Source organism: Equus quagga, chromosome 1 (assembly GCF_021613505.1).
Source record: "Equus quagga isolate Etosha38 chromosome 1, UCLA_HA_Equagga_1.0, whole genome shotgun sequence".
NCBI lineage: Eukaryota > Metazoa > Chordata > Mammalia > Perissodactyla > Equidae > Equus > Equus quagga.
In genome coordinates this window covers 157873448-157897781 of record NC_060267.1, presented here as the reverse complement: position 1 = coordinate 157897781, position 24334 = coordinate 157873448, and the positions used below count along the sequence as shown (strand labels likewise).

Sequence of the window (24334 nt, the reverse complement as noted above, 5' to 3'; positions counted from 1 at the left end):
TTGAAATCCCTTCTCCACACTAAGTACTCTGTGTGGTATGTGTTTAGTTTCTGTTAATTCATTTCTATAAATAAAGTGGATCAAATTTTGTTCTAAGCAATTTTAATAATACCTCTTAGCAAATCACAAGATCTTCTTGTTCCGGTTTAATTCCAGCTTCCGTCCAAATGTGAAAGAGAAATGAAATAATAAGGTAGGAAAGGCAGACTAGTAAATGTGATTAAATAAAGTTGGTGGTGAGTCCAAAGGCAGATAATTTTATTGGAAGCTCCATGGATGTAGTGGAAAGAATATCACTGTAGGAAAGCCTGGATTGCATTGGCCAGAACTGTGACTTCTTAGCTTTAGGACTTTGTACAAACATATCATTTAACCTCCTGAATCTGTTTCCCCATCTTCAAAATGGGGATAATTTAGGTTTCCTGATATGAAGGATTTGGGTAAAGATCAGAAAAGTCAAAGTTTATGAAAAAACTCTGAAACTATGTTTCCCTGCAAACGTTTAGGGTATTTTTCTGTTTTTGATTTATGTTGGTTCTTGGAATATTTTAAATGTACATATATTGGGTCAGAACAAACTGATACCTAATAAATTCTGGAGAATTGAATTCAAACTTTATTTTGCTTATACTTGGATAAATTTTTATCTGCTTTGTTGAGGTGTAATTTACATACAATTAAATTCACCTACATCAGGTCTTTCATGTTTTGACTACTTAGATAAATTGAACAGATCATCTTAACAGTTGGTATTTGGTACATATGTCTGCTGAGTAGGCTGTCAGATCCCCCTGCCTTGTTTTGAAAAGTATTTGCATCTTCTTGTTGGAGTGAACTTGAGCCTCCTTGATTTATACTGTTGGAGGGTTTGCAGTCTCTCCATGTATTCAGTCTGTCTCTCAGAGACTCCACATCTCCTCTATGGAGTATCTCCTGGAGATCTTTTGTACAAACCCCATGGTAACAACTAAACAAAAAATCAGAGCAGAGGGGCCTGCCCAGTGGCACAGCGGTTAAGTGCACATGTTCTACTTCGGTGGCCCGGGGTTCCCTGGTTCGGATCCCAGGTGCAGACATGGCACCACGTGACAAGCCATGCTGTGGCAGGAGTCCCACATATAAAGTAGAGGAAGATGGGCACTGATGTTAGCTCAGGGCCAGTCTTCCTCAGCAAAAAGAGGAGGATTGGCAGCAGCAGGGCTAATCTTCCTGGGCGGGGGGGTGGGGAGGGGGAATCAGAGCAGAGCCACAAATCATTAATAAAGAGAAAACTGAGAAAACCACCAAACTGAAATGACAGTCAGAAATAGAAAATGGCAGTATTAAGCCCTCATATATCAATAGTCACTCTAAATGTAAATGGACTGAATTCTCCAATCAAAAGAGACAGAGTGGCTGGATGGATTAAAAAACAACACTCAACAATATGCTGCCTCCAGGAAACAGATCTCAGCTCTAAAGACAAATATAGGCTCAGAGTGAAGGGATAGATGACAATATCCAAGCAAATAGCAAGCAAAAGAAAGCAGGTGTTGCCATACTTATATCAGAGCAGACTTCAAGATAAAAAAGACAGTGAGAGACAAATAGGGGCAGTATATAATGATAAAAGGGACATTTCACCAAGAGGACATAACACGTATGAATATATATGCACCTAACACAGGAGCACCAAAGTATATAAAGCAACTGTTAACAGACCTAAAGGGAGAAACTGACAGCAATGTGATAATAATAGGGACCTCAACACCTCACTTCCATCAATGGACAGAAAGTGAACAAGGCAACACTGGCTTTAAATGAAATACTAGACCAGATGGACCACATAGATATATACAGAGCATTGCATCCCAAAACAGCAGAGTGCACATGGAACATTCTCAAAGATAGAGCATATGTTGGGAAACAAGGCAAGCCTCAATAAATGTAAGAAGGCTGAAATCATATCAAGCATCCTTTCTGACCACAATGCTATGAAACTAGAAATCAACTAAAGAAAAAGGCACAAATTTGGAAAGTCACAAATACGTGGAGACTAAACAACATGCTGCTGAATGACCATTGGATCAATGAAGAAATCAAAGGAGAAATCAGAAAATACCTGGAGACAAATGAAAATGAAAATACAACATACCAACTCTTATGGGGTGCAGGAAAAGTGGTGCTAAGACAGAAATTTATAGCAATACAGGCCTACTTCAACAAATAAGAAAACTCTCAAATAAGTAATCTTAAATTACATTTAACAGAACTAGAAAAAGAAGAACAAACAAAGCCCAAAGTCAGCAGAAGGAGGGAAATAATAAAAATTAGAGCAGAAATAAATGAAATAGAGACTAAAAAAAAAATAGGATCAATGAAACTAAGAGCTGGTTCTTAGAGAAGATAAACAAAATTGACAAACCTTTAGCCTCTCACTAAGAAAAAAAAGAGAAAGCTCAAATAAAATTAAAAGAGGAGAGGGGCTGGCCTCGTGGCCGAGTGGTTAAGTTCACATACTCCGCTTCAGCGGCCCAGGGTTTCACTGGTTTGGATCCTGGGCACAGACATGGCACCACTTATCAGGCCATGCTGAGAGGTAGCGTCCCACATGCCACAACTAAAAGGACCCACAACTAAAATATGCAACTGTGTACTGGGGGGCTTTGGGAAGAAAAAGCAGGAAAAAAGGAAGAAGATTGGCAACAGTTGTTAGCTCAGGTGCCAATCTTTAAGGAAAAAAGAAAGAATAGACAAGAAATTACAGTGGATACCACAGAAATACAAAGGATTATAAGAGAATATTATGAAAAGCTATATGCCAACAAATTGGATAACCTAGAAGAAATGGATAAATTCTTAGACTCATACACCCTCCCAAAACTGAATCAAGAAGAAATAGAGAATTTGAATAGACCGCTCTCAAGTAAAGAGATTGAAAACAGTAATCAAAAAAACAAAAGTCCAGGGCCAGATGGCTTCTCTGGAGAATTCTACCAAACATTCAAAGAAGATCTAATACTTACCCTTCTCAAACTATTCCACAAAATTGAAGATGGAAGGTTTCCTAACTCATTCTGTGAGGCCAACATTACCCTGATACCAAAATTAGACAAGGTCAACAAAGAAAATTTACAGGCCAGTATTGCTGAGGAACATCAACACAAAACTCCTCAACAAAATATTGGCAGATCAAATACAGCAATACATGGAAAGGAGCATACACCATGATCAAGTGGGATTTATACCAGAGATGCAGGGATGGTTTGACATCCCCAAATCAATCAATGTGATAGACCACATTAACAAAATGAGGAATAAAAATCACACGAACATTGCAATAGATGCAGAGAAAGCATTTGACAAGATCCAGCGTTCATTTATGATAAATACTCTCAATAAAATGGGTATAGAACGAAAGTACCTCAACATGATAAAGGTGATATATGACAGACCCACAGCCAACATTCTACTTAATGGTGAAAAACTGAAAGCCATCCTTCTGAGAACAGGAACAAGACAAGGGTGCCCACTCTCTCCATGTGTATTCAACATAGTACTGGGAGGTTTTGGCCAGAGCAATTAGGCAAGAAAAGGAAATAAAAGGTATCCAAATTGGAAAGAAAGAAGTAAAACTCTTGCTGTTTGTGGACAACATGATTCTATATATAGAATATCCTAAAGAATCCACTAGAAAATGATTAGAAATAATCCACAACTAGAATCCACAATTCGAAACAATCCAGCAAAGTTGCAGGGTACAAAAATCAACTTAGAAAAAATCAGTTGCATTTCTATGTACTAATAATGAAGTAGCAGAAAGAGAACTTAAGAATACAATCCCATTTACAGTTGCAACAAAAAGAATAAAATATCTTGGAATAAACTTAATCAAGGAGGTGAAAGACCTATATACTGAAAACTATAAGACATTATTATTGATAGAAATTGAAGAAGACATAAAGAAATGGAAAGATATTCCATGCACATGGATTGGAAGAATAAACAGTTAAAATGTCCATATTACCTAAAGCCATCTACAGATTCAACGCAATCCCATTCAGAATCCCAATGACATTCTTCACGAAAATAGAACAAAGAATTCTAAAATTTATGTGGAACAACAAAAGACACTGAATACCCAAAGCAGTCCTGAGGAAAAAAGAACAAAGCTGGAGGTATCACAATCCCTGACTTCAAAATATACTACAAAGCTATAGTGATCACCACAGTATGGTACTCGCACAAAAACAGACACAGAGATCAATGAAACAGAATTGAAAGCCCACAAATAAAACCACACATTTAGGGACAGCTAATCTTTGACAAAGGAGCCAAGAATATACAATGGAGAAAGGAATGTCTCTTCAAGAAATGGTGGGAAAACTGGACACATGCAAAAGAATGAAAGTAGACCATTATCTTACACCACACACAAAAATCAACTCAAAACAGATTAAAGACTTGAATGTAAGACTGAAACCATAAAACTCTTAGAATATAGGCAGTACACTCTTTGACACTGGTCTTTATTAGCAGCATCTTTTCAAATACCATATCTACTCAGGCAAGGGAAACAAAAGAAAAAAGAAACAAATGGGACTTCATCAGACTAAAAAGCTTCTGCAAGGCAAAGGAAACCATGAACAAAACGAAGAGACAGCCCACCAACTGGGAGAAAATATTTGCAAATCACGTATCCGACAAAGGGTTAATTTACAAAATATATAAGAACTCATACAACTCAACAAGAAAAAAACAACCCAATCAAAAAATGGGAAGAGGGCAGACATTTTTCCAAAGAAGATATACAGATGGCCAACAGGCACAAGAAAAGATGTTCACCATCACTAATTATTAGGGAAACGCAAATCAAAACTACAGTGAGATATCACCTTACACCTGTTAGAATGGCTATAATTACCAAGACAGAGAATAGCAAATGTTGGAGAGGATGTGGAGAAAAGGGAACCCTCATACACTGCTAGTGGGAATGCAAACTGGAGCAGCCATCATGGAAAACAGTATGGAGATTTCTCAAAAAATTAAAAATAGAAATACCATACGATCTAGTTTTCCCACTCTGGGTATTTACCCAAAGAACTTTAAATCAACAATTCAAAGAGATCTATGCACCCCTTTGTCCATTGCAGCATTATTCATAATAGCCAAGGCATGGAAGCAACCCAAGTGCTCACTGACTGATGATTGGGTAAAGATGATGTGGTATATATACAATGGAATATTACTCAGCCATAAAAAAGACAAAACCATCCCATTTGCAACAACATGGATGGACCATGAGGATATTATGTTAAGCGAAATAAGCCAGAGAAAGACAACACTGTATGATTTTCACTCCTATGTGGAAGATAAACACATGGATAAAGAGAATAGATTAGTGGTTACCAGAGGGGTTGGGTGGGGGTGGGCAAAAGGGGTAAAGGAGCACATTTATATGGTGAGAGAGAAAAACTAGACTCGGTAGTGAGCATGATGCAGTCTATACAGAACCTGATATATAATAATGTACACCTGAAATTACAGTGTTATAAACCAATATGCCCTCAATAAAATAATTCTTTTTAAAAAAAGAAGAGGTTAGGAAAGAGCACTTGAAGAGAGGAAGGAGGAGGGGGCAAGACAGGGCAATAGTGTCCATTCAGTCTAGGTATTTCCAAATTTCCTAATTAAATGTCAGCGGAAGCTTTTATCCTAGGGCCAAATCTGTCCTTTAATGTGACCACAAAACACCTTAACCCCCCTAGTCACTCAAGGCTTTCACAGGGCCATAAGTTGGGAATGGGAGCAGTCATACTCATTTCCTATGAGTGGTGGTGGTAGATTTTCACCCAAAGATGCAGTAAATCAGTGGGTCACTATTGAAAATGTACTTGGGTTCTGACAGGCAAGAATGAACTTGTAGTCTCCCCTCCGATCCTTCGCTACTCTGTTCTAAATCACAATCTATGAAAACTTGGCTTAAATAGCCCAGACTGATTACTCCCCATCCCCCTGAGTCCTTAAATCGCTGGCTTTCTAGTCAGAAGCCCTGCTTACCCCAAGGTAACCACAGTTTCTGTTACTTTCTCTATTAGTTTACTTTCTCTATCACTAGGTAGATTAGATTCCATTGGTTCTACCCTTTGTTTTAATCTCCAGAATGAAAATACATTATTACAAAAGTTAAACATTATTATTTTTTAAAATCCCAGTAATGTAGATCTGTTAAAAGGAGAAAATAAATCCCCTGCATCCCATCCTGCATGTATAACCACTGTGAACAGTTTGCTTATATGGTATGTCTTATAAAAATGAGGTGGTTTTGCATACTGTTATGGAAACAGCTTTTTTCAGTTAACGGTACATTAATAAAACCCTGTTCAGTACGCATACGTCATCTAAGAGCTGTTGTATGGTTGTACCACAATTTATTTAACCTATCTCCTACTGATAATTTAGCTCATTCCAAAATTTTTTTCATCATAAGGTCCTTATAAATATCCTTATACTATAGCCATGTGCATGTGTCCAATTATTTCCTTAGGCTAAGTTCTGAGAAGCAGAATTTGTGTGTCACAGGGTATACTGGATTTATATTTGAGTATCTTATACCTAATTGCATTCTAGAAGGACTGCTAATTTACGTTCCCACTAGCAGTGGAAGAGAGTGCCTCTTTCCTCATACAATTGACACATGAGATTTTCAGTCTTTTAAATTTTTGCCAGTCTGGTAGGTAAAATGTGCCTCAGTGTTTAATTTGCATTTCTCTGAGTAAGACTGAGAATTTGTTTATTGGCCATATGGGTTTCTTTTGAGAAAATGCCTGCATACTTTATCCATTGTTTTTAGTATATTTAAAGTTTTTTCATGGTCAAGATATTAACCCTTAATCATGTACTTGCAGATACCTTTGCCCTACCCTTTTTTTTTTTGGTCTGCTTTATCTCCTCAAACCCCCCCATACATAGTTGTATATCTTAGTTGCAGGTCCTTCTAGTTGTGGGATGTGGGACACCGCTTCAACGTGGCCTGACAAGTTGTGCTATGTCTGTGCCCAGGATCTGAACCCTGGGCTGCCGCAGCAGAGCGCACAAACTTAACCACTCGGCCACGGAGCCAGCCCCTGCCCTACCCTTTTATTAAATGTTCATGATGTCTTTCTCTTAAGGATTTTAAATTTTCATACAGTCACATCTGTTCATCTTTTCCTGTATGTGTGTATTTAACTTCAGTGTTGTCTCAGCTTTGGTTCCCCCAGAAGGAGACTCTTGAGATGAGAATTCGAATACAAGTAATTTCCTTAGTGTAGGTCTTTAGGAACAAAGGCAGAGAAGGGAAGTAAGACAGGGAAGGAGGAAGGACTGTCAATAAAGGATGCCTTACTAGCTGGGCCCCACAGTGAAAGTTGCCTGGGGAATTGGGTAAAACACTTGCCTCAGAATTGTCCCAGCCAACAGTCAGCTATTGGTTGAGGGCTGCTCTTAGAGAGTGCTCCAGTTATTTATGCTGCCTTACAGAACCCCCTAAATTAGGTGGTATAGAACCACCACCACCATTTATTATAACCTCTTTTATGTCTGGGGGCTGACTGGGGCTGGGATCTGATGCAGTTACAGGGGCTGGGGCTGAAGTCATTGGAACAGCCCCTCACAGGTCTGGCACCTGCACTGAGAAGACTCAGGTGGCTGAGGGCTGGAACACCTGAGGCTTCTCAGGCATCCCTCACTCCCTATATGGTCTCTCCATGTGGTCTCTCCAGTGTGTGGGCTGCAGGGTAGTCAGATTTCTTATGTGGGGTTTAGGGTTTCCAAGGTGCTTAGAGAGAGACAAGAGACAGCTGCACTTGAGCCAGGGGAAAACCATCTCACCTTAAAAAAATAAAAAGGACCTAGCTTGGGAAATCGCACTGCATCACTTAGATGTCATTATGACCAGCCCATATTCAGAGGGAAGAGAATTAGACTCTACCTCTTAGAGGAGTGTCAAGAATCTGTAGATTGTTGTACACTCACCACAGGGAGTTAATTTACCCGCACTTCTTGCCTGTTGCCATGGACAGAGCAGCTTTTAGACACAGAGATGCAGATAGGGGCAGCTGGCTGTTGACAGGAGCGTGCTAGAACCTTGAGGCCTGAGGGATGTGGATGAGGCATTGACAGCCTCTGCTATAGGTTGTCAAGATAAGAATGGCTTTCCCCATCTCCAAAATATAAAATTGTCCACTTTTCTAGTTCCTGTTTAAAGCATTTAGTTCTATTGTTTTTTAATATCTGTTCTAAGTAAGAGTTGAAAACTTCATTTAATGGCCAATTGTGCTAATATCACTTAAAAATAATCTACGTAGCATTTGTCAAACTTTTTTGTTTCGGGACCCCATTACACTCTTAAAAATTATTATGGACTCCAAAGAGCTTTTATTTATATGGTTAATTTGGATTTTTACTGTATTCAAAATAAAAGCTGAAACATTTAAAAATAAAAAGATGTTAACATATTTTTAATGAAAAATAACTCTCTTTTCCAAGTCTAAAAATCTTAGTAGAGTGGCACTGTTTTACATGTTTGCAAATTGTTTTCAATGTGTGACTTAAGACAGCAGGATTCGTATCAGCTTCTGCATTCAGTCTGTTGCCATATCACATCTCGTGTAGTCTCAGGAAAACTTTACAGTACAAACGTGAGAGAATGAGAGTAAAAAAGGCAAATAGTGCTTCAGAATTATGAAAATAGTTTTGACCTGTGGGCTGGATGAAAGGGTCTTAGGAGAACCACTGATCTAGCCTTTCCCTGATGATGTGAAAGCCAGCTTTAGCTGAGGGTGTCTTTATCCTCCAAATCCATGTTCCGTACTGAGGGAAGTTGTAGGAAGCTGGACCTAGGATGAGAGACACCTTCTTGGAGTGTTTACTGAAAGCCATGGAAGGAGGATGCAGGTTGAGGACCAAGAATAGCAGGACTGCTAGAATTAAAAGACTGGCAGGGGGGCTGGCCCTGTGGCCCAAGTTCAGTGTGCTCTGCTTCAGTGGCCCCAGTTCAGTTCCCAGGCACGGATGTACACCAGTTGTCTGTCAGTGGTCATGCTGTGGCGGTGGCTCACATATGAAAAGAGGAAGGTTAGCAACAGATGTTAGATCAGGGCAAATCTTCCTCAGCAAACAAAACAAAACGAAACAAAAAACTGGCAGGGGAGTTCCAGGCTGATTGGGTAGTACAGGAAGGTGTTTTGAGATCCCCTCATAAGTAGGTTAACCATAATAACATCCAAATTGGAACACTTTTAAGAGCAAAGAAGGGCAATAAAAAAATTAAAATTATTATTACTAAATAAAAGCTTTATCAAACAATAAAATAATTATAGAATTCACATCACATAATAAGTGACCAAAAAAATCACTGCAGCAAGCTATTGAGACAACTCTTTCTCTGTTCTGTGGCAAGATGTTGAACCCATTTCTTGCGCATTGACACCTAATGACACTTCCCACATTTTGGACTGCCCCCGCCTGGACTGCCCCTGCCGCCCTAGATGCCCATGCCTGCCCACCTGCAGTCTGCGACTGGCAGCAGTTGCAAGGTGGAGCCTGCACAGGAGGGGAGTACGCGTGAATGGGAAACCTTTAACTCTGGTAAGTTCATAGTCAAAGATGTGTTCCAGAATCTTTTCTTAGAATTGAGTAAAACCTGGTAAGTTGTTTTTTGAGAATTTTGGAAACCTTTTAAATAGCTTTTCCTTGTGACACTATTGCTTTTGACAACCAGCACTATAAATGTATGGAGGGTACAGCTGCACTGTATCTCCTCAAAAAGGCTAAACAAGATAATCTCCTTTTCCCCCAGCTGCCTCTCATTTATCCACACTGCAGTTATTTTGTGCTTCTCAACCAATAGAAGAGTTAGTTGTGCTCAGTATTAGTAGGCCCTGTGAACTGATTACTGTAAGAACCAGAGACTGATTACTGGTTTCTGTTTGCTCACTTAGATAGCAGTTTTATATGTGCCAACATAAGCACCGCAACTGAAAAATCAGGACTCTACCACTGGACTCTAAGGCAGATACCCTGGCTCTGGATTAGCTAGTGGGAGTAGAAGAGTAGCCACCGTAGAACTTGATTCCGCTCTGACTCCTGTTTTTCTAACTTCCTTGTGGAAAGAGCAACTTAGAATTGTTCTAAGTCAGGCTTGTGTAGTTCCTGCGGAAAACAGCTATTGTCTGATCTACCTTTGTCCTGAATACCTACCTATGCAACCTTGTACAGGAAAATGACTTTTGAGATACAAGGGATGTTGAACTTTTAATTCTGTGTAGTTGGTCCTGTCATCCCCCCTGCCCCATACCCTAGTTTCTTTTAGGGCTTGACATGGGACTAGTTCCTCATTTCACTTGCTTGCTCCTACCATCCCCTTCTGTACTGATAGTCCTGAAGTTAAAGCAGGATTCTTAGCTCACTTTGCCAAAAACTCCCATTTCTAAGCCATCTGTAGTTGAGAGTAAGGATCCCCTGATGTCCGTGCTGTTCTTTCGCCATCCCTACTGGAGTCTCTTTCAAATTATCTTGAGAGTAATTTTCTTTTAAAAGTTGTGTCCTTGCTCTATGTGCTTCTGATTTTTTTTAAATATTGGAAAGTAAATTTCCAGAAGGGATTGGTTGTTGCTTTTTTCTGAAGCCACCACAGATGAGAGAAAACTACAAGTGAATGGCTGGCTGGGCAAGATTGAGCTTTTGTGGTGTTTGGTTATTTCACCTAATTTGGAAACATTGTCGTGTAATTCTAAACAGGGTAATATTTTGACCAGCTAATTGAATATTGTTACTATTATGCCCAGCCCTGTAGGGTGTGTGGGAAATTACTAATCTCTAGAGGTTTAAAATCTGATGCAAGAGAGACTGTGCAGCCACATGACTATAGCATGCAGTGTAAATATCTTCAGACAAATCATTTCTTTTTCTGGTTTGGAACATATTTCAAAAAAGAACTTGACAGCTTCCATAGGTCTCAGATCAGTCTCGTACGTCATGAAAAGTTATGACTTTCTGCTGGAGGAAGACAGTAGGCACCACTTCCTCAATGGGGCATAACAGGACTTTTGGGGGCTTTGTGGGAAGGCCACTCTTAGTGAACATGGATCTTGTTATATAAATAGATCTTAAGTGGCTGAATCTCCTTCCCATATGTAGGAAAATGTGCCCCGTTTGGGCCCACCCTGTTCCAGTGGACTTCTTGGATATACTGGATACCACTGATGGAAATTCTTATGTGGGCACCAGCTTTTCTGGGGAGTCCTTTACGTTGGCTCTTGGCCTAACAGTTCTTTCCAAGGGACAGTAACCTGAGTGGTACATGCCTAGCCAGTACCACCTCTGTATGAGGAGGCTTCTCTAACTTTGGTGTTAGGACTATGGCAGTGATTGCCCCACTTTTTAATAGCATTCACCAAGCCATGTCACTAGCCTGTCACCTTAGTGAGGTTTTCTGATAATTAAAGTTCCTTCTACCAGTCACTTCTAGGTTACAAATGGCTACTGTTTTATGAAGGGATGCTGAAGACAAGAAGTTGTTTGTTTTTATTTCCTATAAAATGCCTCTGGGTGTGCTAAGCAGATCTCATGGAGAAGGCAGCTTTCATTCCCTACAGTCTATCTAATGGGAGATCATTGTGGGATATGAGGATTCCCCTTGGGATATTGCTACATTCATCTATTTTATCATATTCTCTTTGAGTTTCTTAGCAAAAAGAACAGTAAATTAAGAATGAATTTTTAGTAGTATGTATGTTGTAGGGAATATAGATTTGATTGCAGATCTCTTAACTATTAGTGTTTTCTAAGTTCTGTGTATGGTATTGATTTTAGTCTTAACAGAGCTAAGCATTACCAAGGTTGATACTTGTTTATTACTGCAAAGAATTATAGACAGTGAAGCAGAGAGCTAGGTAACACAAATGGTAATTTTAATCCAGAAGATTAGAGAGTAGAGTTGGTATTCAGTGCCACTTAATGTCCTCTATAGCTCGCTTCTCAAACTTTAACGTGCATAGGAATCATTTGGGGATCTTCTTAAAATGGAAATTCTGATGTATTAGGTCTGGGGTGGAGTGAGAATCTGCATTTCTAACAAACTGCCAGGGGAAGCTGATGTTGCTTTGTCCAGGGACCACATTTTGAGTAGCAAGTCTATAAATTTAGGGCATATGCAAATCTAACTTTTAATAATAACCACATATATTGAATTTTTTTTTCTGTGCCAGGCGCAGAGCAGTAAACCAAAGATAAGACGATGGGCACTGGAGTCTGACGACAGGGATTCAAACTGAAGCTCTTTACTAGCTCTGCTTAACCTGGAGCAAATTTGACCTTTTGGGCCGAGAGAATTCTCTGTTGCGAGGGGCTTTCCGGTGCCCTGTAGCATGTTTAACAGCATCCCTGGCCTCTACCCACTAGGTGCCAGCAGCACACTACCTCCTAGTTGTGACATCCAAAAATGTCTTCACATGTTGCCAAATGTCTTCTAAGGGGGATATATCATCCCTTATTGAGAACCTCAGCTCTAAGGCTACTGTTGAAATGTGGGTGTTTTGGGGATTTTGTGATGTGAGTAATGTACTTTATATAAATAACCAGGGTTTGGTTTTGTTTTAAATCGTGAAGCTTCTACAAAGATGAGAAGGAGAATAGACATGGACTAGCCAATCAGCAGTCTTTGTCACATCTGGTTTTCTGGGGATAATGATAAAGCCTACTCCAAGTGCCAGTTCTTTATTTTTATGAAACATAAGTCATTGTACTGTGGGATAATATGAGGGATTACTTGCGGTTTTTAGGTGGGTAGAACTGAGCTGCTAATTCAGTTGATCCTGAGTTTTTACCCTTTTTTGAAATATGCCGGCACACTTGCCTAACCTGCCCCTTTTCTCACTCTCACTCCCTGCTGCTGCTGCCTGTCCATCCAAATGCTCATTAGCAAGTTCCTTATTTTTCCATCTTCCACCTCTCATCCCTCCCTTTTTTCTAGGGTATGAGACCAGATAACTAAGCTTTTTAGAATTATGCCTAAAATAACATCTGAATTAGGGTTTTCTATGTTTGTAAGCAAGGGTCATCTGTCCCAATAAAAATTTTAAAAGTTGATCAGATAGAAATACAACTTTTTAAAAAACTGATTTATAATTTTCACCTTGCTTCCAGGATGTTGTTTGTAAGAAATCAGTGATACTATTTGAAAATTGAAATGCAACTTTTTTTTTTCCACTTGTTGAAACGGAAGGCTAGTAAAGCAGTCTGTATTGAGGATGAAAATAGGGGAGGAGTCACAAAAAGATGATTTTAAAAAAAACAAAAGAAGCATAAACATTAGCTTATTTGGTTATTTTGGAAATTTTTAAGTCAATCCAGAGAGCACACCAAATTCTAGTAAGACTGCCCTAATGACAGTTTTTAAAATTGGTTTTATTAATTTCTTACAATTTATACCCTAAATGACTTATACTGATTACATTTTATACTGTTCAAATTCTGGTTAAAACCATATGTGTTAAGCAGAAGTTACTACCAATTGATAGTTCTTTGCTTTGTATAATTACCAGTATCGTACTGCTGAGGCATAAGAACTATGACCTGTAGCAAAGGCTGTTAGAGGTGAGAGTCCTTGTCACTGAGTTTACTCAATGGAGACAGCACCTATTAGTCATCAGACAGACCTTCCTGTATTGACAGGAGTGTTGTGGTTCATGACAGTCCCTGCTCCTAATGTTAACCTATCTGTATAAAGTCAGAAACCATTATAGAAATAAGAAAATGTGTCAAAAGTAGAAATGACTATTAAAATGTTTGCCACAGCTATATTTAGTTGACTAAAGGGAAAAAATACTAAATTAAGGGCACAGTTCTTTTTTCTTTTTGCCTTGTATAGAGTTCTGTATTAGACTTTTATTTTGAAAAGTGTTTTTGTTACAAATGACCTTAAATTTCTAACATAAACCTGAAAGGCAAAGGCATGGTCTCATTTTGCCATCTCAGTCTCATGCAAAGAATCTTCTCACATTTAGTAACGTTTCAACCTCTTCAAACCAAGGATATGTATTTTTTTTGGTTCCCATCTTTCCTTAATACCTTAATTTCAACCTCCCCATCTCCCAATTCAGAAGTTTCCATACTTTCTGATCACTTAGATTAATAATTTAACTAAATTACATACCATTCTAAAGTATACTCAACCGATGTTTGCAGTTGAAGTTATATTTCTTATTGTGGAACCCAAAGTATCTTTCGTTAAAGGGAGGGGACAGAAGGCTGGTAGACGCACACACTGACCTGAGGGTAAACCAGTTAGGTCATTTTATGGGGAAAAATGGGTAGGTTGCTTGAACAGACCCTTCTTGAACAGCTCACGTAGATTCTCTTGTTCCCTGTTCTCCTTGACAGTGGCCTTCTGAGAGTTGTAAACTTGTGCTCTGACACCTCCCCACCTCCCCTCCGACACATACACATACCCACCTTCTAGACCAGTAGATCCTAACTTTTCCAGTAAAAAAAACTTGAAAATAAGTTTTGCAGGCCCCTGTATCATAATTTTTGTTTTATTCTATGTTGAAGAAAATGCATATGACAAAAAGCTACATGAATTCATCCAATAACAGCTATAGTGAGTATCTAAAGTTTTTATTCAGGCAGCAGTGCTTCGTCTTTCCAGTGAGTTCTCAGACCCTTCACAGTAATTCCCAAGCCCCCTGGTTGAGGACTCAACGGGTTAGGGATCCACACTATTGAGTCTTCTCCGGGATTCCTGTTTCATGCTTTAAATTTCAACTGTTTGATATTATTTCACTTATTTTTATAACTCAGCTTTAGTCTCCATTTTTGAATTTAACAGCAGTGTGGTACATTTTTTCTTTCTTGTTATTACATGGTTATGTTTCTGTTGTGTACTTAATTCTTTAACTCCTTTCTGCATACTTTTTCCTGAACTTTCAGAAAAGTTTACAGCCAAACTGAAAACTGATTACAAACAAGTAGCAATCTTGATTTGGATTTCCTAGTTATATCACAGGTGACAAGCTGTAAAATGTTAAAGCTTATGTTCTAAACTGCTTGTCCTACTTCCAGTCACCTGTACGAGTGGTTCCCCAATGCATACCACCTGCTTTAAGATGACCAGGGGAGTTTTTAAATGTATAGTTTCTTGGGTCCCCCTCTGGATATTCTAAACTCAGTAGGCCTGGGATGAGGGGTCAGGAATCTTTTAATTTTTAAAGTTCCATAGATGATTTTGATGAACAATGAAATTTGGAAACCAATTTTCTGTACAATCCATAAAAGCTGCTTATAAGTGGCATATTGTTAAACCTTTGTTACCTTTTTTTTTTTTTTACTATACCAAGGGGCCAGCAGAATTGGGCCCATGCCAACATGTCACCCCTAGGTTTAGACTGACTGTACTGTTATTTTTTTCTGGGTCTCTTTCTTGGCATCACCAAGCTGACTACAAGGAAAACAGCTGGCTACTGATCAGTAGTGTTTTGGGAGGCAGCTTGGAATGCTGCCAATACTGGATTCTAGGTGGCCTGCCTAGCTTCTCCTCTTGGCCTTGGTTCCTCATTAGTAAAAAGAGGGCTTTAGACTGGATGATAGCTGTTTGCTTTTTTAAGTCTTAGATATCATGAACTAGATAAAAGATAGTCCATCTTTTTATCTGCAGCCTCTGTACGTGTTGTCTTCATCTACTTAGTTCACTTTTCAGTTAACTCCAGTCTGGTAAACAAGTTGTCACAACTGTATCAGCCAGTGTCTATGGACTTTCTGCCCAAGAACATATGCTGGATGCACACGTGTAGGCAGGTAGGCAAACTTCAGATGACCAAGGACAAGTTCTAACCTCAGGATATGAAGCAGTAACCAGGGTGGTATCCTTTCTTCTAGGGAGGTTACTGCACGTTCCTAAAGGGCTGATTAAGAGCTCTCTCTACATCCCGGCTTGTGAAAATTATGGTCAGATGTCATGTAAAAGTAGGAAGTCTTTTTTTTTTTTTTAACTCAAAGATGGTCTCTGCATATGACTTCATATTAGAAACAATGTTAAATGACCTCTCTTTCCATATATATCCAATCTAAAACATACTTTTAGTAGTTTTTGGGAATACCCATCACAAAGAGATACTAAAGGACCACACTATTTGAGTCAGTGGGGATAATTACTAAGAACAGCGATCACTGTCATTTAATGAGAGACTAGTGTGAGAGTCTGTTGCTCTGCACAGGTTTCCTCCCCAACTCGTTATTTTAATTCTCAAAACATTCCTGAGAGATAGGTGGTTTAGGGTTAGTAACTTGCTCAAAGTCACACAGCTAGTAAGTGCTGAAGTCACTGTCTGAGCTCTTCCTGCCTCTTGGCCAGTTTGGGCCCTACTCTTCCCCTGAGCCCCTTTTGTCAATATTTTCTCCCTCCTTTTTTGCCACATCATGTTTTCTTCTCCAACTTTTGTTTCTTTATGGTTTTCTTTTGTAAGCTCGTTCCCCTAACCTACGTTTCTGTTGTTTCTCCCACTCTAAATTTCAGACTGAAAGAAAAAAAGTCGAGGGTGGGTTTGAGGAAAGTACAGAGCCATGGGTAGGTGTTTGGGTTTTTTTTTCCCTATTATTTCTTTTTCCTTCTCATCTCCTCTTTCTCTTAAATGAAGGAATTGAACCTCATCTCTAAACAGTTAGCAGAGGGCATCTTAAAGACAAGGAATTTTGTCATCTTCATTATCAAAAACCCCTGACATTTAGCACTGTGCCTAGTACATGGGCAATTCAGTAAGTGTTCAGGTGAATGAAACCAATTCACACCATACATTTATTTAAAAGAGCAGTTTTGCCTGCTCTGTAGAAATTATTCTGTGTATGGTCTGGGGTACACAATTCTCTCCCAAGTAAAGACCTTTTTGTTGTTTGGCTGACACATATTACCCTTGAAGTTGAATGGTTAGGTTTGAGAAATCGGAGATGAAAATATGTAAGTTAACCACTCTATGCCATTACCCATGTTATCGCCATGCTGTGGGAAGGTCTTTTCAAATTAAGCAACCTAGACCATTTCCCAAACTTGTCTTCTCTCTTCTCAATACCAGAATACTCTACTTACTTGCTTGGGTGAATATATTAATAAGCTCTTCATAATCTTGGAGTTGGAGGGTAAAACTTGAATACAAAGCACTCTGTAAGCCAACACAATGCTTAGGAAGGATATTATGGCCAAATTATGGTGTAACTAAGTGTGAATAACAGTGATTTAACAGGCAAGGGATAGATTAATGTCCCAACTATAATATTTAGAGAACCTGATTATAGAATACATTGAAATGAAAACTGAATAACTTGTAATTGGATACTTGTCATTCTCCTCCCACCCCACGTGGCTTATAATGTAAAAAGTACTGTAATCTATTGGATTCCTTTTAGGGTGAGATTATGGAGATACAAGAGCAAGGAAGAAGAGCCCCAGTCATTGGGTCAGAAACAAAACTTTTATGCTTAAAATGTCATCAGAAATTATGTAGCTGTGAACAAAAACTGCTGTAATTTATCAATAATTAAATATAATTCTGGGTGCTGAGAAGTGTTTCTCTTTTTTTAAAGTACTGTTTACATTTTTCTTGTGTCAAGGAGAGGTTTCAGAATTGAGGAGTTTCTTGCTTATTCTCAGCTAAGCAGGCTTAGAATGGTTTCAGCATTCTTTTCTTATTCAGTTTACCGGATGGAAGGTTGATGAGTTTGTTGTAGTCCTGCATCAGATTGTGTCTGAAAGATACTTCTTTTTTGTTTAATGTGTAGTTCTCTCCATGAAACAGGAGAAGAGTGGTAATCTTTTTCCCCTTTTTGATACACTGTAAGAATCTGGGATGGTGCCACCTTCTACTTATCTTTTGATATATTATTTCACAGTGCTGGTCCCAAAGGCGATAACATCTATGAATGGAGATCAACCATTCTAGGGCCTCCAGGATCTGTGTATGAGGGTGGTGTATTCTTCCTTGATATCACTTTTACACCAGAATATCCCTTCAAGCCTCCAAAGGTAAGAAATTCCCCTGATGTGTGCCAAAATGTACATACTCCCATCAGAGACTATTAAAGCCTTAAACGTTGAGTTTTTAATCACAAAAAGTAGATTTCTGTTCTATCTTAATCTCCAAGTATGTTTGAACTTCCACAGAACACTTCTTTGGGTCGACTTTGCCTTATCTGGCAGACACCATTTCTAGGAGTAAGTGCTTTGTTTTGATGGCACTTAAAATCCTGCTATTTATAGTTACATATCTAGCAACCCAGAATCCCCTATTTCCCATTCAACAGAAAAAAAGTTTCTGAACAGTTAAAAATGGTGTCAAAACATCCATGCACTAAAACAATTACAGAATCAGAATCTACCAAAAGCCTTCGATTCTGCTCTTTGTCATCTTTTGGTCTTGTTCAAATCCTTACCTCCAGGCTTTGGTTTTCTCATCTAGGATGGGTGGGTATTGCCCAAATCATCTATCTCCTATAACACTCAACAATTTATGATCCTCATTGCCACTGTCAGAAGGAAAACCTCTTCTTGGGGATGGGCTGGCAGATTGCTAGAGGTACTACAGCAGCAGGAAGTGACTGAAAAGTCTGTCATTAAAAAACAAAAAGTGGTATAGAGGTTTTTACTCTGGAATTGTTCAGTGTATTTCACAAATAAAAATTAAAAGTTAGGAGACCAAGCAAAATAACCCAGGCTTATGTGACTCGTGTTGATTTGTCTCCTCCTGTGGTCCTCACCCATTTCTGGCTCCTCACCTGTGAAGACTCCATTATAGTGAATTCTGTGATTTAGGTAGACAGGATATCTACAGGATCGATGTAAAGGTCAGAAAAAGGAGAAACAAATCTCATCTTCAAAATTTTCTTTTATAGCTTTTTGGGTGTGTGATCATTGTTTGCTAAGCATTTTGTTTAATTGTCTTTCTGTACCCAGTATGTTGTTTGAATTTATGATTCTAAAGCTTACTTTGAGGCCATGTAGTACTACCAGCTAACACAAGAGGTCAGCAAACAATTAGCTAGTCAAACTTGGAAATGTTGGGAAGATATTTAAAACATTAAAACTGCCTAAGATGGGGGCTGGCCCCGCGGCCGAGTGGTTAAGTTCGCGCGCTCCGCTGCAGGCGGCCCAGTGTTTCGTTAGTTCGAATCCTGGGCGCGGACATGGCACTGCTCATCAGACCACGCTGAGGCAGCGTCCCACATGCCACAACTAGAAGAACCCACAACGAAGAATACACAACGATGTACCTGGGGGCTTTCGGGAGAAAAAGGAAAAAATAAAATCTTTAAAAAAAAAAAAAAAAACTGCCTAAGATGAATTCGAGAAATACTGGTTACCTTGCCTTTTGTTGATGGATATGACTTTTCAATGAAACTGAGAGTCGCTGAGATTGTATCAACGAACACTTACTAATCTCTTTTATTAAATAGTCTTTTAACCTCTTAGCAGGTTTAAACTGTTACTTTATTCACCTTTTTAAAAACTAATTTGTCTGTCTAAGAGTTGTTCATTAGGATCACTCAATTGAAAAGGTAATTTAGTAAAAAGTTTCATTGTTTGCTGTTTAAACTTTGTTTAACACTATCATTTTTTAGGTTACATTTCGGACAAGAATCTATCACTGTAATATTAACAGTCAAGGAGTTATCTGCTTGGACATATTGAAAGATAATTGGAGTCCAGCATTAACCATTTCTAAAGTCCTCCTTTCTATCTGCTCACTTCTTACAGATTGTAATCCTGGTAAGGTTAATAGCTCTTTACCTTGTTTTATTTTTCCCCACCAGAAAAATACTTGTTTTCCACATAAACTAAGATTTTTCTAAAGATTAAGTACAGATTTTATTTTTCTTAGAGGTTTCAAAGGACAAAAACTAATTTTCCAAAGAAAGTTTTAATCAAGAGAACCCCGATCTACTAGTTAAAAAATGCAGCAACTTCATTAATTGATAGGTTCTAGGAATAAGGTGTTTTAAACTGAAGACTTACATGTTTGCCTTAGCTTACGTTTTCAATCATTCTCCCGCCTCTTTTTTTCCTCCCCTTTTGCATATTTCTCATACAGTTCTCTTAAAACTAACCACATACTTCTAAATCTGCCTGTCTGACCTCAGTTGTGCCAGTGGGTTCACTGAGCACCTGCCCCACAGCCAGTTACTGAGATGGTGGTCAATTTTGAACGTGATATTTCTTTGCTCAATACTGAGTGATCACCAGACTGTGATTTGGGGGTAAGACTTAATTAAATTTTACATTTAATTATTAAAGATTCTATTTAGGTTTCAGAGAAACACTATACTTAATTGAAGGTCCAGGTTTTGACCTGCAACCTGGCTCTTTCTAGATAAACAGCATAGAGGTAAAAGATGTTACACTGCAACAGCCTCAAGGACTTCAGAAGGATGTGCATTGTAGTCTGGAGCCTTGAGCACTCCACTTTCTATTGAACTTACCTCCAAATGGCTGATGTTTTTTGGGAGAGAAACGAATTCTATTGTGATAAGAATTTGCCCCTCTGCATGCTATGTTTCTTAAAGTCTAAAAGGAAGAGTATCCATATTGATGGAGTAGTGTTTCAAAGATGGATTTGATCACAAATACTTGGTATATTTCTTCCCCAAACTGTCACTAATTCATTTGCTAAAACTTTTTTCCTTTCTCCAAAGTAATCTATATTCTTTTCTTCCAGCCGACCCCCTGGTGGGAAGTATTGCCACTCAGTATATGACCAACAGAGCAGAACATGACAGAATGGCCAGACAGTGGACCAAGAGATACGCTACATAAATTGGGTTTTCACAATTCTTACATTATTTGTCTGTCACAGAGAGAGCTGCTTATGATTTTGAAGGGGTGGGGGAGGGTGGGAGTTGGTAAAGAGTAGGGTATTTCTATAACAGATATTATTCAGTCTTATTTCCTAAGATTTTGTTGTAACTTAAGGTATCTTGCTACAGTAGACAGAATTGGTAATAGTACCTTTTAAAACTGTCATTAGTTCTGCAATATTAGCTGAAATGTAGTACAGAGAAGAACAGACATTGGGTTCAGTTGCTTGTAGTCTGTAAATTTAAAATAGCTTAATTTTGTACAGGTTACACACATGGCCATTTATGTAAAGTCCTTCCAAGACTACACACCTTTTTGTTTTAAAGAATTGGAATTTGTTTCCCCTTCTTGGAAGGGAACATTGATATTTAACAGCTTTTTAGAGACTGTCATCTCATATATGTAAAATGGACACATGACTATAAGACACCCTATAGGAAATGAGTAGTTATGTATTTTATTTTATATGCCAATCTACTTCATTGTGAAAAGGTCAGAGGTTTAAATCAGGACTTGGAAAGCCTGTAGTAAAATACCTTAAGCTGTTAACTGTAAGGCGTGGAATAGGAGTTGCTCAGTGGATTGGTTATATGTTGTGGACTACTTAAGTCTGCATTTGTTACTGTGCTAATAAACAACATTAAAACAACCATCTAACAACTGTTGTATTAATTTACTTTCTTTTGCATTTGTTTGTAGTTTGCAGATTCGTTCTTCTGAATTTGATAGATAGCTGCTACCAAAACAACCTAGAAGTTAACGCAGACTAAATAAATTCCTATCCATTATCAGGCACCTAGGTCAGGATTGGTACATTACTCTAATTTATACAAAGCTTTGTAGGACGAATCTTTTCAGGTGTCTTAGAAAAGGTTAGACTATCTAACCCCTCATCTTTCCAAGATGAACTCTACTGCATCTTTTTAAAAGCATTTTGTAACTTGCACATGCTGTGGTAGCAAGTTCACGAGAAATGGGTTCTCTCATGGATCAATTAGTACAGCCACATTAGAGGGCAATGTGGCAGGATCTAGGTGTACACATCCTATAACCCAGCAGTTCTGTTTCTTTCTATCTCCTCCAGAGAAACTCACCCAGGTGCAAAGGGTAACGGTACACATACATTCATTAAGCATTTAAAAAGAATATGGTAACTGAATACTAACAGAGATCTAAGTTGCGTTGAGTAGAAAAAGCAAACTGCAGGATGATCTAGTACATTGCTTATTTAAAAATAATTGTAGAAGTATTTATCCAAAATACATAGGAAGAAAGCTAAAAGATCGGCACTCACTGATTGGGAGAGAAGGCAGGGAATGACTTAATCATATCTGAGTGATAATTTTTTTGACCAAAAATATATATTTGTGATGAGAAATTTTAAAGAATTATACGGTAGTAGCACTAGCTGATTTATATAGTTAACTGCTTTCACGACTGAAACCACTAAGTAGCTTGTTGCCTACTTTTAAAATAGTTGCAGTATTGTCAACTTGCTAAATACAGTTAGCCCCATTGCTCACATCTTGCCAAAATCTGCAAAGAACCATAGCACAAACTCAGATATCTAACTTGAAGACTGCCTATAGTCCAGTATTTTTATGATACATTTTTTATTCCACATAACTACGTATCCAGAAAACTATTCCAGAAGGTATAGGATTCCTTGTGGAAAATGGAAGCTTTACTGTCCTTAAGTGCTTAGCAATTTTCTAAAGAAGAAACAGTTTGAACGTATTTACACCAGCTACAGGCTCAAGTCATGCTAAACATATAATTTGAACAAAGTTAAACCACAGGTTTTGTTCCATTTAGCAAGATCTCCACAAGATAAAATTCAGCTTACTTAGTATCCAAATTGTTAGTTTGTGATCTAACTTGGACATACAAAAAACGTCATTTTATAATCCTAAACATGAGACGATTAATAAACTTTATGTTTGAGCTAAGAAGTTTGCATAAAGTTACACAGAATAATAACTTGTGAAACAAGTTAAACCAGGGGGAAGCTACTCATAGGTACATTTGCATACTAGCCCAACTTTATTTTTACTGCTTTGACAAGTCCAACAAGTATAAATAACAAAGGTGCTAATTTCAGGGACAAGTTTCAAACAATGAGAATGCAAATATATTATCTCATTTCATATCAGGCAATAATAATAAACTCAGCCCAAATAATTTAATTATAACCTAAAGTGTATTAAATTACTTCCTTAGGGGTTTCCTAAGGACCAAAGATAGATACGAATGGCCTATTTTAAATATGTTCACAGACACTTAAAGGCAATCACTATTCAAGAAACAATTGTGGCATTACTGATTTTTAGTTCTCAGAGTTAGAGTTCCCTTTGTTTTTCCTCCCAGGCAAAGGAAAGCTCGATTTGCTCTGGGGCTGGGAAAGTTTGCTGGCTAACAGAGTGAATGGTTCAATCAGAGTTTTCCGATCTGTAACTGTTACCTCCCACAGTCGCACTTTCTCACTTTTTGCCCATTGCTGTGCCACTTCAGCGTCCACTTGCCTCTGCTCAGAAAGGTCGATTTTGTTTCCTAATACAACAATTGCTACCTGAAAGAAAAATGGATAAAAAGATCACAATCTGCCAGCATCAGTTCTTAGGCAAAATGGAGAAATAAAGAATGCTGTCCCCTTTAACAAACTGCTTCATCAAAACTTAGTCCCAGATGTGACTGAATAGGATAGGACGTTAGCCTTGCTCCTCCTCAACGCACTTCTGTTAAAAATGCAGATACTCTACAGGGTGTCAACTATGAAACATTTTAAATTAACAACAGATGAAGTTACTCAACTCAGGTATGAATGGAAGATAGACTTGGGGAAATTAACAGGTAACGGTTTCACTGAAATGTGTCTACACTTCATTTTAGCTATACCTGCTGTTTGGGAAATCTGCAGCACGTGCTTCAAAATACAAGAGGAATTCTGGAGCTGTGAGAGTTCTGCACCCCTAGAACCTAAGTTCCATGAGAACAGGAACTTCTGTTCACATTATTCCTCATCAGAGAAGAGTGCCTGATGCAAGCACTAGATATCTGCTGAATGTCTGGACCAACAGGAACATTTTACACTAAATGGAAGGCAAACACTCACTTGAACCTGAATGCTTACTACATACCAGGCAACATTTCAGGTGACCAGAACACAGCAGGCCCAAGCGGAGAGGGAGGGAGGAGAGAGAATATTTTTAGATAGTGACTGTAAAGAAGACAATAAACAGGCTGACTGGAGAGTGGAGAAAGGGCAGTAAGAATTGTCAGACAAGGCCCCTCTGAGGAGCAGCTCTGAACTAGGACCTTTGAGCCTTTAAGTTGAGGGCCCTGTGCTTTATCCCTGGCAGAATGGAAGAGCAGGCCCCAGAGCTTTCGTTTTCTTGGCAACTATACCTCTCCATTTCTTAGCAGGAACTACCCCTTTAAGCACTCATGTCATTCTTCATCACCCAGATTTTCATC

The 24334-nt window shown here is 38.5% G+C and overlaps 2 protein-coding genes across 5 annotated transcripts in view; one reads left to right on the top strand and one right to left on the bottom strand.

Annotated features, from left to right (window-relative positions):
* Positions 1–21509, top strand: part of UBE2E1 (ubiquitin conjugating enzyme E2 E1) — a 74092-nt gene extending 52583 nt beyond the window's left edge. The window contains exons 4-6 of the mRNA XM_046663906.1: positions 17902–18034; positions 19627–19774; positions 20721–21509. Coding sequence (XP_046519862.1) covers positions 17902–18034; positions 19627–19774; positions 20721–20818 — 379 coding nt within the window. The 3' untranslated portion in view covers positions 20819–21509. The remainder of the gene's footprint in view (positions 1–17901; positions 18035–19626; positions 19775–20720) is intronic.
* NKIRAS1 (NFKB inhibitor interacting Ras like 1) overlaps positions 1–24334 on the bottom strand; it is an 83053-nt gene that overhangs the window by 39586 nt on the left and 19133 nt on the right. For 3 of the 4 annotated variants that reach the window (XM_046665144.1, XM_046666817.1, XM_046665939.1), the window contains exon 4: positions 21173–23429. In XM_046665144.1, the coding sequence (XP_046521100.1) occupies positions 23187–23429 (243 nt within the window). In that variant the 3' untranslated portion in view covers positions 21173–23186. Of the gene's footprint in view, positions 1–21172; positions 23430–24334 lie in introns of those variants that run through there. The other variant, XM_046667670.1, reaches the window with a different exon arrangement.